Here is an 18,087-nt window from a genome sequence, read left to right on the forward strand (position 1 = left end):
TCTCTCTCTCTCTCTCCCGCCCCCCTCCCACCCATGAATATTTTTGCAAAGTTGGAACAGCTTCATTATGAGCAATTGAGAGCAGAATACCCTGTAGCCTACTGATTAGGGCACTCATCTGCTAAGGGAGAGACTTGAGTTCAAATCCCTGCTCCTATGAATATTTAAGTATTTATACAAAATGGAACATATTCAACAGGAGAGATTGAGAGTATCCCACCCCTAAATAGCCTATAGTTTGGAGGTTAGGATGCTCACCTGGGAAGGGAACATCTTAATTCAGATACCTATTCTAGAGTGGGAATTCAAGCCTGGTTTTCCCACCTGCCAAGCAAGTGTCCGAACCATCGGGCTAAAGGGGCGCACACATTCTCTCATTCTTATCTGAAGCACCCTGAAAACATTTTCATTTTATTGAATAAACTATTTGAAAAAATTTTTCCCAGCTCTACTCAGAAGTGTATTGAGGTCTTGATTTTCTCTTCAGCCACTTGTTACGTACATAAGTGTTTGCTATTGTTCATGCAGTTAAATAACTAAAATTCACTCTATCGTTTGTTGCTGGGTTTTTTTAAACTACAGTATATTCTAAGGTAGAAGAACATTGTTTTGGACGAAAAATAATTAGAGATCTGGATATTTTAAATTGTATTAAACATTTGAAGCGCCCATCCATTTATTTGTGGGTGAAATTTAACCCTTTGAACACTACTGAACAAACCATTATTTGCTAACAAGATAGAAGTTCTCAAATAGTCCTTATTTCCTAGCATGCAAATAGTGCATATTACTGTCAAAATATATAATACTTTCAGATACTCTATTTTGTGCGCCAAACAAAAATGTCTGATATAAAATGATAGAGATTTGGGAATTCTGAAAAGGAAACACAGCTGTTTTTACCATAGAGGGCACATATATACCCAGTCACTGAGGTATCTGGTGTTGAAACACAATATAAAAGAAGTTAAGATATATTCAGTTAGAACATCTGTATGATATTAAAATTGCCAAATCTTAATTGGGTGCAATATTGTCTTAAGAAATATGAACTGTTCTTAATATGGAGAGCAGGTCAGAGCTCAACTGACTGGTTAGTCATGGAGGTGGAATAACTAGTTCATATCTAATTTCTTACTTAACCCTTTCCTATTCAGATACTTGTACTATGTATATTATAAGTAAATAATGAGATTCAGTTCTTTTTTGATAGTTATATTTTCTTAGTTAAATATGGCTTTAAAAATAGCGTAGTCGAACTAACTAATATATAAGTGTGTACGTATTGGTGTTCTTTAGTAACTGCCAGCTATTTGAAACCTTGGCAGCATTACAAAATTTGATCAGTTTTCCATGTGATAGGTATTCCAGCGAAAGGTCAATGTGGGTAAAAGAGAGAATCATTTCACAGAAATGGTAGCAGATAGCTTTTGATAATGTGCTGATAGTGAGATGATCTGTCTTAAATATTATTTTCAGCTTTCATTTAAAAAATACTATGCAGTAGCAACGAGATGTAAGTCACTTGTATTTGCATAAATTCCTAAGCAAGCAGTTTTGGTCAGATCATTAGTAAGCTTTTATATTTAGCATGCAGGTCATTTGTCCAGACATTAAATTGGTTTTGTATTTGAGGAAACAAGCAGTCAAACTGTTTCAACTTTCAACATACAAGATCCATCAGAACTGCTCTTTCTCCTTGTCACTTGTATCTAAATATCTTACGTAAAGTAAAAAAGTAATTTCTTTGGCTTTGGAATATTTTTATAGATCTTTCTGCCATGCCTCGTGGTACACCTTTGTATGGACAGCCATCCTGGTGGGGTGAGGATGAGGCTGATGAAAAAAATGGTTGCAAACAGGATGTCAAACATGAAGAAAAAATACATGAAACAGGAGCTTCAGGTGAGACTGTTCAGAAAACATTTCAATTTGTAGTATCTTTTTTACTCTTTAGTAAGTAAGTAGCTCTTAAATGTGGGACCCCACGGAAGTATATAAGAAAGATAACTGTTTTTCAATAATTAATGACTTATTAATCAATTTTGTATGTTCTTTTATCACTGTTAAATACTGTTGCTTCACTAGTATCTGAACTTTATGCTGCAGAGTGGCCTTTCTCTGTTGACCTTCTGTTTTTTGTCACTGTTTTTGACAGCAAAGTACTTCAGATTTTCATCATATTGGAGTCTATGGCTGAAATCCTGGCCTTATTGAAGTCAGAGGCAAAAACGCACATTAATTTTAATGGAGCTAGGATTTTTCCCTTTGTGAATGCCTTCTTTAGTTCTCCTCAACTATTGTCATGATGCAGTGGACAGAGTTATTCTCCAAATATTTAATAAAGCTGTGCTTACATGAACAAAAAAGATATAAATACATGTTGGAGATTGACTGCTTGAGAAATTTCTCAACTTCACTCTGTTTAATACCAATTCACATAGGTGCTGGAACTAGGGGATGTGGGGGTGCTTCTGCACCCCCTGTTTTGAAGTGGTTTCCATCATATATAGGGTTTACAGTTTGGTTCAATGGCTCTCCGCACCCCCACTATACACATTGTTTCAGCACCCCTGCCAATTCAACCCAGACATAGATTTAATTATTTGATTCCACATAATATCCACTACACATTTAATCCAAATTCTAGTAAATGAGATTTTGTTAACCAGCCAGGTTTCTGGATTCCTGACAGTTATTCACTGATAAAAGCTAGGATAAGTTTGGCTAGTAAAAAACAATTGTTCATAAATAGCAGTTCAACAGTAACAGAACTGTACTGTTCTGAGTACAGAGTTTGTTACCTAAATCACTTTGTACACAGTACAATAGCTTACTAGTGGATATAGTGAGTAAAGTCATTCTTCCGAACTAACATCGATCCGATAGTGATTAAATCCACATCTGTCATTTGGTATAAAAAAAAAAATTAAGCCATTGTAATGGACACTGTCACCAAATCCAATATCTCTGACTCTGAAAATAAATGGTTCTGTTTTGTTTTGCTATGTGGATGCCAGCAGTACAAGATTCCTTCTGGCAACATTCTGTCCTACTGTCATCCCTTAGTGTTTCATCAGCATTAATGTTAGTCCATATTTAATGAAAAAAAAATATTTGCATGTTCTGATTTATATGTTAAATTTGCAAGAAAATTCACCTCCGTGATATCTAATACTAGGACTTTCCATTTCTACTAGTTATGCTGTTAAAAGTTAGTGTGTGTAGAATATATGGCCAAAACTTACAAACGTGGGTACCTAAAGTTGGGTACCTAAAGTTAGGCTCCTAAATCCATCATGAGGGCATTTAAATAAAAGTGGACTCACTTTGGAAATTGTTGAACACTCACAAATCCTATTTAAATCAAGGCAAATCCAAGCCACTTTTATTTAGGTTCCTATACATGGATTTGGGAGCCTTATTTTAGGGGTGTGTGTGTCTGTGTGTGTGTGTGTGTTTGTGTTTGAAGGTGTTTGGTTTTTTTAAAAAATTGGAATGATTTTTGTTTCCTTCCTCCTGTTACATCATCTCTCCTACCAGAGAGGGGTTGGAGCAAGCCCTAGATGTCTCTTAAAATAACCCAAAATAATTTAAAAATGTAGTGAACTTAAGATCCAATATCTTAGGACCTTTGGGGACTATATGCGAGTTTGGCAGCCTTGAATTTCCACGTTCTAATGGAATAAAGTTTTCACCATTAGGGCTTTGGATTAGTGAGTAGAGACTGGGTGAAGACCTTCAAAGGTTTCTTTTAAAGTGATGACTTTTTTATGTGTAAAAAAAGTTTTTTGTCACATTCTAAGGTTTTTATGGCTCTTCTTGAGTCTTCTACAGTTTGACTAAGACACCTAGTTTTACAGGCATAGGTATACAGAAATAGTCACAATAATTTGCATGAAACTCTTTAAACTTCACTACAAAAAATCTGTACTTTATGTGGGATAAATAAAATGCATGATGGTATGATATAAAGGGTTTGTGAATACTTGTCTGAGATAACATAACTCATTTGTAGGTTCACCATCCTGCACTTCATGTTAATTAAAAAAAATATTTCTCTGAAGATACCATTTGTGCAGCATTCTCACTCCCGGGTCCCAGTTCCCTAGCAAGGGACAGGTAAAATTCCCTGAACTCTGTGGGGTTTTGGTCTGTAACAATGGTGGTAGAGTTTTATTCAGGTTCTCTGTTCTCATAACAGTTATCAGTGACTGCCTTCTGAAGAAAAACAAGTGACTAACCTGTCATATGTGTTTCTGTCTCCATTCTTCTCTCCATAGGGAAAATTGCATGTGTTGTGGGGTTGGGTAAGGAAAAATGTCTGTTGCTGTCTGTGAAGGCAAGTGGAAAGCAGTGAGGTTTAGCATTATAGCACTTTTCTCCCTCAAGCTCTTACCTTCTCCATCTCTGTTGGGCCCTCCCTTTAAAATATGAAGTATACGGTCTTAGTGGTAGGGCCGTCCACCTTCTTGCTTTTTAAAATTGGGGGATTGTAAAACACTGGTCATGAAATCTTCCATTCTTCCATCTTTCTGTCTCTTCCATGGTGTTACCTCTGCCACCTCCTTTTTTGTCACCTGGTCAGATGCCAACATTTATGGCATTGTTCACTCCATAGGTCACTAGTCCTGACTGGTCTTCTGATTCAGAGGAGTAATATTGTATGTGAACATGGGGGAGGATAGTTTTCTTAAAAGAAAACTAAGGAAACAAAAGTCAAATGAAGGGTAATTTTAAGAGGGATTTAAAAAAAATTCTTGTATCCATTTTTGTTAGTTTAATGCCACATTTTGAAAAGTGAAATTGTGTAATTCTGTGGTTTTGTTGTAATTTTTATATAGGACTGTGTTGTTAGTTTTTTTAAATAAAACTAAAAAAATCTCTGCAGGATATATATTGTGCTGAAATAACACCACTCTTTGGGTGACTTCTGAAGATCGCACCCAAGGTAGGAAAGTACTCCAGAATGATGTGCAATTTGTTGTCTTATTTTATTCATACATTAAAACTGCTTTCTTCATAATAGCATAAGTACTTTGTGAAAGAGAGGAGTAGCTTCTACAGTGCTCTCTGAATTCAAAGAAACGCAGATAAGAGAAGCCAACATCTGATTAAACCAACTGGTCAATGAAATCAAAACCTGCCTTCGCAGTAGAATGGAAGGAAAAAGAAAGTTTGTCTGTGCTAGAGAAGAACTCAGTAATGAATGGAAGTCTAAAGGATTTGTTTAATGTGCTCAGTTGTGGTAATTTACAAACAAAGTGAAGAATGGCAAGGTTAGACAAAATTTTGATATAAGGTTATAAAAAATATTTGGGCATGTAGCCTCACAGGAGAATACATAATGTGCATCATCTCACTGTGTGAAACAGTTCCATGTTACCTTTGAAATACCTTTTCAAGGTACCTTCTACAAACAGAATCACTGTAAGAGAGATTAAATAAAAATATTTGTGCAAATAGCTTCTTTGTTAAAATTGAAGGGTTATTACTTCTAACAAAAATGGAATTCAGCTTGTGACAGAAGAATATAGTCAACAGACTTAAGTGAATAAAGTTGTACAAGAGCATTAAAGCCAAAAAAACAAAAAACCCACAAAACAAAAAACCCACAAACCCTATATTGGTGAATATTTGGTTCCTTTCTCTAAAAGGATTCAAATTGCATGGATATAGAACTTTAAGATCCCACACTAAGAAAATAAAATCACTATTTTCAATCACTTTAGGTTATCAGTAAACTTTCAAACTCGGTCTCCATGTGTTTCAACTTCTCTGTATCTGATGTAGAATGTTTATTAGTGTTGGCAGAATGCCTGAGTAGACATGTCAGGTGGAAGGCCATCTTGAGGGGACAGAGGGCTTTGTCTGGACTGGCAGGAAGAAATGAGCTGTGGCTCCTTTACGTGTCCTCTCTCCCTTTGAGGTTGGGAGGGAGTTGGCTGGCAGGTGAGGAGGATGGCATCACCTGAGCTGGTGGGTGGGCTGGTAGGGCTCAGGTGATGCCCATTGGCCCCTGCACACATGGGGGAGTGTAGCCTTGGTCTTCCAGCCTGAATCCCATCTCATTTCTGGATTAACTGCTCCCTCTCTCCCATACCTGGAATTAGGGTAGGACTGGGTTTTTTTGGTCTACTGTGGGCATTATGATAGTTGCTTTTTGTGACTAGGAACGAATTTTACCATCACTGTCAGATTGGCTAGCATGGGGAGGTGGACTTTTTGGCATCCCCACAACAGCTCAGAGACCCGGTCAGGAGGTAAGCTTCAAGCCGTCGTAATGTAGCAGGTGGCAGGGTTCAGTGCAGGTATTTGCTCCTTAGAGGTCCAGTTCTCTGATAAACTGGCATTTGATGTAGCCTTCAAGACCTTTCTAAAGAAGCTGAGGAACAGAATAGGGGCTCCTAAAGTTTGGTTCTGCGAGGAGCCCAACTCTCTTTCCCCATACACTTAATCCTCATGTGAGGGGAGAGTGGTGGGTTCCCAGCAACGGGCTGGGAACCCACTGTGGAGGGCTGGGGAGCTAGTGGCAGCCCTCTACCAGGTGGAAACAATTAAAGACGGAACCATGATCTGCACTGTACAATTTATTGCTGAATAGGTTGAGTTAATGAGTTAAGTTTAGTAAAGGTATTACCTAATTAAATCACATTCCTTGGATCCTGTCTGTCTTCTGACATGTGTAGGACAAACAATTTTGTTCTATGTGGTATACCTTAGTGGGCTTCCCTCCCCCAGAAAACCTGCTTTCGTGTCATACTAGTATTTGCTGTGGAACTGTTCCAAAGTTACTAAATATTTTCACACACTTTAATACCAAATAAATTATTACATAGCCTTTTTTGGACCACTTCACTGGCGCATAATTTCCTAGGCTTGCTCCCCCTAAAGTTTTCATCCTTCCATTAAAACGTTTTTTTGTTGCTTTTCAACAGACTTGCATATAATTTCTTTGTGTGTCTTGACATTTCAGCATAAGTACATTCAGGCAGAAATTGGAAAAACAATCCATGTGTGATGGAAACATTCTGTATTTATTATAACTGGAACTTCTGTGAAATTTCATATCTCCTTGAATGTTGTTTCAACTTTTTAGACCTAACCTGTAGTCCAGCACTGACCAGCTGAGATAGTAGATGTAACATATAATTTGCTTTTTTATATGGTAAATCATTGTTATCTCAGATATTTAACACAAACAAAAGATCTTTGAAACAGCCTTCTTAATGCAAGACTGCCTAGAACAGTGGCCCCAAACTTTTTTGATCATGCACCCCCCCTTACCAGGTCCGCCCCTCCTCCCCGGGAGCCACGGTAGGGAGCCGAGGTTGGGTGCTGGGAGCAGGGGCGCGGCCAGGAGCAAAGCAATGGGCGGAGCGGGGCTGGATTGCGCTTCCTCCTCGCCCCTCATGGGGGCTGGCCCAGGCCCTGCCATGCCCCCCACCCCCCACACATTACTCCACACACCTCTATGGGGGTGTGCCCACAGTTTGGGGACCACTGGTCTAGAACAAGTAAATGATAGATTCTCATATTTATAATTCTTCAAACTTCTGTTTCAATAACACATCCAAACATTTTAATAAATTAATCTAAATAAGAGTCTGCATCAGACTTTAACAATTTGAAAAAAAAATGTTCTCTGTTGACTAGAAGGTAAAGTATACATTACAATAGATGGTGCATGGTTTAATGAGGAGATTGATATGGGAGATTTGTCGCTGCTAAACCAGCTCTGTAAAATTAGCCTTTAAAGTCTCAAGTTAATGAGATTATTTTGGTATTACTGTCTTTCAACCTTAATGGAAACTCTAATGAAAAATCTTTGTAGTAAACAGAGCACAGTGGACTCAATTCCAAAAAGGCACATCCTTGTGCTTTTGTTAGAGAAATATAGTGATGTAATTTTATGCTCTATGGATCCATGAAATGGTGTATGCAGTATGACTTCATATACGACCCAATACTGCTACTTTTGAGCTGAGTTCAAAGTACACTCATTTTCTCTAGCTTTCTCTGATAGTGGTAAGTATACTGGGATCTAACTCTTCTCATCACACCTCCTCCGCTCTCCCCTTCTCCCCCCCCAAAAAAAATTATTTGTGGTTTAATTAATTGCTGTAGAATTTGGCATCACTAATTCTCCTAATCTGAATTTCTAAATGTGTAGGAATAGCAGACCAAAAACTTAAATTTTTAAATTCAGTTTAAGGCTTTGAAAAGAACATTATTTAAGTTATTCATACAATTCTTTTTATGATAGGGAACTAAATATTTCTGAATTCCAACAGTGGGTAACTTTAAAGTTTCTTTGCAGGTAACAAAAAACTGCCATTCTAAGGCAACAGTAGAATATTAAATCCCTGAAAGATAAATTAAGAAGAGATCCGAGAATCCTTAAAATTAAACAGTAAGGCCTCAATTCAGCAAAACGCTTAAGTGCCTGTTTAAATACTTTGAGGTATAGGGACCTAGAATAAGTGTGAGTAATGCTTATGTAAGCCTATGCAATGCTATGGAAGTGAACATGCACAGCATGTCACAGGAGGCATTCAGAACTTTGTAGAACAGGGACCTTTTAAAATATTTAGACAATGAAAGATAGCTTCTAATTTTCTTTTTGTAATTTTTAGTTAACTTACTACTTGTGAAAAATGACATACAAAAGATTTAAAAAAATGTTTAGAGAGCAACTTCACACATTTGCTAAAAGATAAGTTGCTAGAACATTAAAATGTGGGGAAATATTTGTATTTAATAGCGATAAATTATTATATACATTTTTCTGGACCTCGTGGGAAATATAGGACATAAAGTAAAGTCACTAGAAAATTGTGACGTATGAAAAGCAAAAGGGCCAATAAAGGAAAGGAGAGAGGAAATATGAAAGAAAAAGCAATAGGCTGGAAAAAAATCAGGGGAAAAACAGGATAAGAGATCAGAAGAATGGGATTCCATTAGGTACTAATATTGGCACAGCTTAGCTTCTGTCTCTGAAAAATTGTGTTACATTTGTTTTCAAATAGTGGCTAACAAGACTTTTCAAGAATTTTGGATTATTTTACTGGCATGTAAATCTGCTGTTCTGATCTCCAATTCATGCTTTTAGGTTTATCTGTCTCTAACATTAGCATCTGGATTGATGGAGTGACTTTGTCATTTAAAAGAGAACATGGAAAAGCTATCAGTTTATATATAGTCTTGTGACTATTTTGTCCAGTAGCAAACTAGTCTGCTAAAATAGAAGAAAGGACAGTAACTGCAGATCTTTCTTTGTTCCACTTTTGCTGAAATACTCTTTTGAAAAATCTATGCAATGTCAGGTCATTTTTTGTGTTGTTAAGGTGGAAAATATATAAAATCACACTATGCAAAGTACAGAAGAGAATTTTTGAATAATAAATAACCTGTATATTGTGGAAATAGTTTCCTAAAACTGTTACGTGTTTTTCAGAAGTGCAGTTCAAGTGCCTTAACAAAATCTCCAGTCTTGCAGGCCAACAAATGAATTCCATTTAATAACCATGAGTACATATACATACATTCTTGTCCTGCAGGACAAATGGAATTTTAGGGCCCCATGATTATTTGTGTATGTTCAAAAAAACAAAACAATAAAAAACCAACACAGCTGTAAAACTTGGTGCCAGTGAGGGCACAAAGTGAGTTTTGCTGCTTTTTTTTTACACAAATTGTGAGTTCATTCCAGTAAAATAATTTTCTGAATCCATTTGTTTTCAAATGAGATAATGTATTAGGCCAGGTATTCTCCAAACGCTTTTATAGTGTGCACCACCGCTTAGTGAAGCAAGTGTCTAGTGTACAGCCTTCCTGCCCAGTCATGATCACTCACACTACCTCTGCTCCCAACTCTCACTATTCCATTTGCAATTACACAATATCTCTGTGGCAATTGCAATGCTATTTGCTTCCCTGTTTGCCTCCCAGAAGCTGCTGCCTGGTTCTGTTTCCTAGCTGAGGAACTGTGCAGGGTGGAAGCTCTTCATCTCCATATACACCCCTTTATCCTCTGCCCCTTGTTACCAAGAAACTTGCTCTCAACTCCTGCTTCCCCCTCCCCCCTCTCCCCGCGCTCACAACCTTCCTTGCCCTCTCACACATCTTCAGACTCTACTTCCCAAGATAGGCTTTTTCCCCATCCGGGCTCCCTGCACATGCAGTTCATGTGACATCAGCCTTGACTTCTCCCACTATCCAGCCTCATTCGCCTTGCTCTCCAGCGCTAAGCACCAACTGCTTTTTTCCTTGTGCTCCTCTGATGCAAGACCAGGACATTGCTTCCTTCCTCTGCCTTTTCCTGCACTCCCCACACCAGCCTGGTGCTGTCCTCTTCCCAACCACTCCACCACAATGGTAATTTATAATCCATTCACATGCGTTTTTGTAGTTCCTATTTAGCTCAGAAATTGTTGTGATGAAGCACTTCAGTGTTAAGTGTTTATGTAGTTAAGTTTCAGTACTGTACACTTTCCTGATGCACAGCTTGCTTGGGCAGTGTGGATTACTTTATGGTATTTTGAAGGCAAAGGTGAGGCTATTTTACAGACTCTTACTCATTTTACTCTCTACAAATCTAATATAATACCAGTAATTTAATTTAAAAAGATAACATAGTTGGAGCATTCCCCGAAAGGAGATCACCATCAACATGAAACTTGGGTCTTTTTTGTTTTTTGCTTATACTACAGTGGAACATAGAAGATTAAAACTATATTACATTTTGTTCCTTGTGCTTCTTAATCATTGAAAATCTCACCTTCTTACACAATATTGCAAATGTTGTAGTTTGAAAAAAGTTCTTATTTTTTAGCTAATATATTTAGTTAAATTGTTTTTGTGCTTACTTTAAAAATATTCGCATCTGTTTTATGAGAAATCACTCCTTGGCTTGTATGGGGAAATTTTGAATTTTTTTAAACATTACTCATCATACCTTTTTCTTTACCTAAATTATTTGAGATAAATTCATTCTTTGTCATAATTTAGGTTTGAACTCGATTGACTCCCAGTCTTAAAGTATTCAGATCACATTTTATGTATTCCAATATGTTTTTTTCAGACTATTTAAAGACTTCACTTTATACAAGAAATGGTGTCTTGATATGAAAGTCAGGAGAAGAATTTTACTTTTGATCTGATCTAGTTTGTACTTTTAAATAGGTAAAAAAAAATTTACTGCAAAAAGCTACTTACTAAAGAAAGTAACTTAGTACAAGGCATACAAATTGTTTTAAGAGATCTTATTCTGTAAGATTCCAAGCGTGAGAATAAGGGGAGGATGTACATTAATCCTCTCATCCCTCCTTAGTATTGTTCATTCTTGAACTTTTCCAACTACTGTGTTACTCTCAAAGTAGTCCATATTTCCAGGATCAAAGCACCCATCCTATTTTCTGTGGTTGCATCATTTTTTTTATCTTTCTCTAAAGACACATGATGCTGAAAATAAATCAAGCCTTCTCAAAAAAGCAAATCTTTCCTGAAGAATAACAGAAAATATTTATAATTCATTTGTACATTCCTTTATTTACATTGCTACATTACTGGCTAAATAACAGATGTCAGGTACAAATTTAACTATCTTAGGTGGATACAATTTGTCTATTTTCAGCCACACGAACATATTAATAGGATTTTTAGTACTTCACTCTGTGTCCTAAAATCCTTTTCCACAAATCTTAATATGAATCATGTAAAAAGTGTGAGAACCATTTGAATTATGCTGTTTGGAGTCTGGCTTGCTGCTATTAACTTTTAGATGAATATCTTTTGCTTATGGTGCATCTTTATATCAGATATTTTGGCTGGTATATTTCTTTTGCCAAATGCATGTAAAGGCTAGTTTCCTAAAAGGATACTGATCACTTTGCTAGCAGCCGCATGAAAACTTTAATTTAACATTCATTCAGGATGTGCAGTGGGACACTTATTTCCCATCCCACTCCCCCTGTTTTCTTTGCTCCATTCAAAAGCATGAAATTTATTAAATTCCTGAATTCTTTTGGCTACTGTTGTTTCTAGTCTGCTTTTCCTGTGCTTTATAAAGTGTGTTCAGTGAAATAGGGGCGCGTATCATTAGGAATTTAGTTTATAATTCACGACTTTATCTTTTGTAAAAATATAGAACATGTTTGTATTATAAAACAGTCTCAAATGCCTATTCTTGTTCTTTGTTTTAACTTTCACATGGGAGCTCATTTTTATCTTGCATTCATATTTGAATTATTTTTCCGAACAGTCTTGCTATGAAAAATTATACTGACTGTATAGCTTAGGAAATGAAGTCATATCAACCCCATCTAATTCAGGACACCTGTTCCATAAATCTAGTCAGTTGCTTTTTGATGATTTCCAGGTAGCTCTGAATAGCAATATTATTTTTCAAAATATTAGCTCTTATGATTTTTTGAACTATTTGCTATGTTGCTATTAATATGAATCTCCTTCCATCATCCACAAATCTGTTGGAGTGCAAATTTTCTTTGACAAATTCTAAGAGAACTTTCTGCCAGCTTGACATGCTTACAGTCATGGCTGTCCTCTCTTCAGTGACATTTTTCATGTAGCAAAAATAACTTACAATTCCAGAAGTACCTTGTTCAGTCTTCTGCATGGGCTTGTGCTGGTTTCCAGGAATTACTCCAGTGGCCTTTATAGGAATTGTGAAATTCCTTGAAGACCCTGAAGTTCCCTAGTATTGTGAAATCTATTTTTTATTTTTCTTAATAGGATGCAGCACAGATGCCAAGCAAGTTGAGGAGAAATCTTCAGCTGCAAATGAAGAAGAACTATATCCTTTCTGTAGGGAGCCAAGTTACTTTGAAATTCCTACAAAAGAATTCCAGCAACCTTCACAAATAGCAGAGAGCACTATTCATGAAATCCCAACAAAAGACACCCAAACCTCACATGCAGCAGGTGCGGGGCATGCTTCATTTACCATTGAATTTGATGACACCACTCCAGGAAAAGTAACTATCAAAGATCATGTGACAAAATTCACTTCAGATCAGCGCCACAAGCCGAAGAAGTCTTCTCCTGGTGGACAGGACCTTCCTGGGCTTCAAACTGTGATGATGGCTGCTGAGAGCAAAGTAGCTGACTGGCTAGCACAGAACAATCCCCCTAGAATGATATGGGAAGCAACAGAGGAGGATTCCAAAAGTATTAAGAGTGATGTTCCAGTTTACTTGAAGAGGCTGAAAGGTAAAGTGAATAATTTCAGCTATATTTATTTCCTAAGGCTTCAATCTTTCACAGAGGTCATGGATGGACCCCTGCAGTCCAGTTGAAGTCATTGTTGCCTCTGCACAGGAGTGTGTGGTAGCAAATTTCTTTGCAGGATGGAGTCTTAAAAAAGTAAAACAATTAATTTAAATGATCCTACAGTAAGTATACTGACTGCAGTTGTGTTACGTTATTATACAGTTGAAGGCTTCATATGTTCCAAAAGCTTGCTCTTCGAAAGAAAAAACATCTTGGGTAATGTTACACAATTTATAAGACTGTACATTCATTTGTTTACAAAAGTTGAATCACTCTTGATAATCAAAACAGCAAATGTTCTGTTGGATACATAAAAAAATCCTTTTGCTATAATCACATTCATGAGAGCTAAAGAAGATGCACATTAATGGCTAGATACGCAGCATACACAGATACTCTATTTAACATACTGATTTGGGACCCTGGATTCAACTTTAAGTCCATACTCTGTTATAAACCAAAATGTTTTGTAATACATCAGTAAAATATTTACACAAATATTTTTGTCAACCAAAGTTCCAGTTGATTTCAGATGTTGATTTATTGCAGACTACAGATCCAATGACATTTCAAATGAAAATGAATTCAGCGGGGGTAATAGCTTTTCAAAGGAGTAAAATCTATGTGGTGATTTCATTAAGCAGAATTAATGAAAAATTCTGTTATGATTATTTGCTCATAAGTATTCCACTGACAATTCAAACTTTTCAGAAAGAAATCTTGATGACAAATATTTAAAAGTCTACTAATTATTTACTTTTAAAAAATCCTGAAAACTTAACTGTGCAGTTCCTTATTTCTTAGCTTTGCAACCTAAATATACTTGTCTGCTCATCAGTTGGGATTGAGTAAATGTTTTGTCTTATTGATCAAAAATGTGCCTTGAAAGCTCACTTAGAAAGTTTGAAAGTCTTAGAAACAGCAATATCACCGTGCTATTAGTGAAATAATAGCATAGTATTATTGCAGTGTTTTTAGTGCATAATATCACAGTTACTGCTTTGCTGTTCATGACATTGGATTGTACTGGACTCTTAAAATATTCTTTATGCTATCAGACATGTTACTGTGAAAAATGGGAAGAACTATTGCCTGGGCAGGCATATGCATGCAAGAATTGCATCCCTTTTATGTAGCAGAAACTTGAAGATGTTTCTGTTACAAATGCACATTTACAGTTCTTTCAATTGAAAATGTATGTTGTACCACAGGAATTTGTTCTGGATAATGCACTGTGTGACCTACTGTATCACAGCTGGTCTCTTGCACTTCCCCCCTTCATGAGGGAATACCTACAACCACTCTGAAAGCTTGACTCTGAACATTGTAGTGAAGCTTTTTAACATATTGGTATGTTCTCCCTGTCTGTCTTCTATTCCTAGCTAAACCTGCAGTGAAATCATGATGCAAAAAACTCTGACATATAAGTTTCATGACAGTATTATTATTGCTATATTGTGGTAGCACCTAGGATCCCTAGTTTTAGACCAGGGCCGCCGGTGCTAGGCACTGTGCAAACACATAATAAAAAGATGGTTCCTGCTTCAGAGTGCTTACTATCTAAGTTAGTTGTCATAATAGGTTGTGATGTGAAGATTATAACCACTTCAACAATAAGAACAAGCCATGTAGAAGTACACTTTTATCCTAGTGTTAATATTAGAGGTAACAGCAACAGAAAAGCTAAAATATCAAATCTTTAAAGGTTTTTTGTCTCATTAAGTTCTAGTGCAAAAGCCCGTCTTTTAAACCTACTGTGTATAAATATGTGTATGATTATTATATTAGTATGAATCATGGAATATTACCACAGTTCCGAGCTTCTTCCACATCCCTACTTGGTAATCCCAATTTTTATTTTTTTTAGTAGATATATTGTATTTTCATCCTCTAACAGATAAAGAGCAAAGACTCTAGATCGGGATGGGCAAACTTTTTGGCCTGAGAGCCACATCTGGGTGGGGAAATTGCATGCAGGGCCATGAATGTAGGACTGGGGCACAGGGTCGGGGTATGGGAGGGAGTGCAGGGTGTGGGAGGGGGTGTGGTGTGCAGGCTCAGGGCAAGGGGTTGGGGCACAGGAAGGGGTGCGGAGTGTGGCGGGGGCTCAGGGCAGGGGGTTGGGGTGCAGGAGGGGTGCGGCAAGGGGTTCAGGGCAGGAGGTTGGGGAGGAGGGTTCAGGAGGAGTTCGGGGTGCGGGCTCCAGCACCGCTTACCTTGAGCGGCTCTGGGGTGGCAGCAGTGCACAGAGGGGCTAAGGCAGGCTCTCCGTTCCCAGCCAATGGGAACTGCGGGGGGAGGTGCCTTCAGGCGAGGGCAGTGCGCAGAGCCCTCTGCTCCCCTCCTCCCCCAGAGGTCGCAGGGACGTGGTGCTGGCCGCTTCCAGAAGCGGCGCAGGGCCAGGGCAGGCAGGGAGCCTGCCTTAGCCCCATGGCGCCACAGGGGTGGCAATCCCGCGGGCCGGTTCCAAAGCCCTGATGGGCTACATCCGGCCCGCGGGCCGTAGTTTGCCCACTCCTGTTCTAGATGAAGTCTGATTGCTAGATAAGTGCTGTAGTTGTTCTATTTTCTTTGTTACATTGCCTCTGCAATGCTCCATTTTGGTTAAACAGAGTACCAGAAATTCCAAATTAACTGTGGAAAATGAACTTCTATTTTCATGTAACATAACATTATCAACACAGCCAGCTGGATGACTGTTTCATATTATTATCTAGCTGATACTTCTGTGTCTGGTAAAGGAAACAAAAAATGAACACTTCATAATCTTTGTAGCATACAAAATATCTGAATTTAAAATTTAAATTTTATAATTACTATATTAGTTGTTTTCCATTAATTGTTATGATTATTTTAATTGGTTTAGCACTAACAGTGGTGTTTGATGCTGTACAAGAGACATATCAAAACAGTTACTAACTAGCAGAGCTTCCAATCTAAATGACAATCTAAACACTCTAGGAGATCCAGAGGAAAAGAAACATTTTAGTAACTAACAACATGCATAGTTTGACATTTGCACAAAAAGAAATTACTTAAAAAAACACCTTATGGCTAAAAGAAGAAAATCCAGATGATTTAAAGAGAGAGAATAGCAACTTATTCTACAGTGTTTGGATAGTTTCATTTCACAGAAGACTGCTTTGTAATAAGTTTGGCTTTTAAAATTTCAGTTGCTATGTAGTTCCTTCCATTTAAATTTCTTTTAAATAATAATAAGTTCTCATACAGTGATCTTTAGCCATAGATCTCAAAGTGCTTTAGCAGACTGGCAGGAGTGACTGGTTGGAAAATTAATTGTACTTGTGTGAGAGTATGATAAAGGATTAGTGCTGATGCTAACTAGACGCCCTTTTCTGGAAACGACAGTGATTAACTAGATGGAAAGTTATTCTGAAAATACTTATAAATAATGTTCCAAATTTGTAGCTCTCTACAAGTGTTTCCTAATAACAGTGAATTATTACATAACTATATTCTGCATCCCCTTAACCCTTCCTGGAGCTTTTTCAGGGTCAAGTTTTGTTTTCTGGTGCAGGAGTCATTTGTAATCAGCCGACTATGTAAAAGAAGGCAATTTGATTGGGTGGCTTGATGAAATGAGACCAAGATCTGGTACAGCTATATAATATTATCTGGTTCTGTAAACCATTGATTAAGTATTTACAGATTTAAAAAAGGCAATTCAAATGCATCTGTGTCACTGATCAGCTTGTAAAAGACTTCATTGTTTGACTGGTAGCAAGTTGAATGTGTTAGTGTAGCTGTAGGAAGTCTGCAGAGCCTGTTACTGAAGGACATTGGGTTACCAACAGAAAAACAAGTATAATTTCCATGTACATTTTAATTTGCCAGCTTCTGTCCATGTGATATTTTTACTTTGTAGTAATATATTTCTTTTTTGTTTTGTTTAAAGGGAATAAACATGATGATGGGACACAGAGTGATTCAGAAAATGCTGGTGCACGCAGGCATTACAATAAGCGAGCAACACTTGATGAGCATTTAAGGCATCAACATATAGAACAGAAAAAGTCATACCAGAAAGCCCATACTACAGAAAAGCATGAAGAGCAGGCTGCTATAAGTCAGACTGCCTTTATGATTGAGTTTTTTGATGAAGACCATCCTCGAAAGAGACGATCTTATTCCTTTTCTCAGAACGTAGGAGCTCTTTGCTCAGAAACTCCTTCTTCAACACCTCATGTGAGAGCTGAGAAAGTGAAAGGTACATCTGGAGACATCAAAGGGGTTTCTTTGCCTTTGCAGACTAGTAGGGTAGCACATGGTGTTCATGCAAAACTATTAAAACAAAAATCAGAAGAACCCTCGGTTGCATTACCTTTCTTACAAACTGCATTGTTAAGAAGTTCAGGAAGTCTTGGACATAGACCAAGCCAAAACCAGGAGATGGACAAAAAATTTAAAAGCCAACTTGTTTCTGCTGCTACTGAAAAGGACAATGATGATGACCAAAGTGACAAAGGTACTTACACTATTGAGTTGGAAAATCCCAATTCTGAGGAAATGGAAGCACGTAAAATGATTGACAAGGTAAGAAATTAAAATACATACCACTATTACACACTGCATTTCAGTTTTTTCTCATGGGAAATACATGCTACTTACTGAAATTACCAGGATACTGTAATCATAATGAAATACAGGTTCTCAAAGTAGACTTTAGTATTTGTGTATGGAAAAAGGCATAAGAGAGCTTGCAGTGTATTGCCTAAACATTCCAAATCACTCTTGATGGTATTGCTATTATTCTTTATTTACTACTCAGTATTCTAC

The 18,087-nt window shown here is 37.3% G+C and overlaps 1 protein-coding gene across 1 annotated transcript in view; it reads left to right on the forward strand.

The window, feature by feature from the left end:
* Positions 1 to 18,087, forward strand: part of CEP170 (centrosomal protein 170) — a 193,791-nt gene that overhangs the window by 85,500 nt on the left and 90,204 nt on the right. Inside the window, exons 6-9 of the mRNA XM_029911038.1 lie at positions 1,480 to 1,516; positions 1,771 to 1,905; positions 12,754 to 13,230; positions 17,207 to 17,844. Coding sequence (XP_029766898.1) covers positions 1,480 to 1,516; positions 1,771 to 1,905; positions 12,754 to 13,230; positions 17,207 to 17,844 — 1,287 coding nt within the window. The remainder of the gene's footprint in view (positions 1 to 1,479; positions 1,517 to 1,770; positions 1,906 to 12,753; positions 13,231 to 17,206; positions 17,845 to 18,087) is intronic.

The sequence above is a fragment of the Terrapene carolina genome, unplaced genomic scaffold, assembly GCF_002925995.2.
Source record: "Terrapene carolina triunguis isolate 2854851 unplaced genomic scaffold, T_m_triunguis-2.0 Scaffold85, whole genome shotgun sequence".
NCBI classification, from domain to species: domain Eukaryota; kingdom Metazoa; phylum Chordata; order Testudines; family Emydidae; genus Terrapene; species Terrapene triunguis.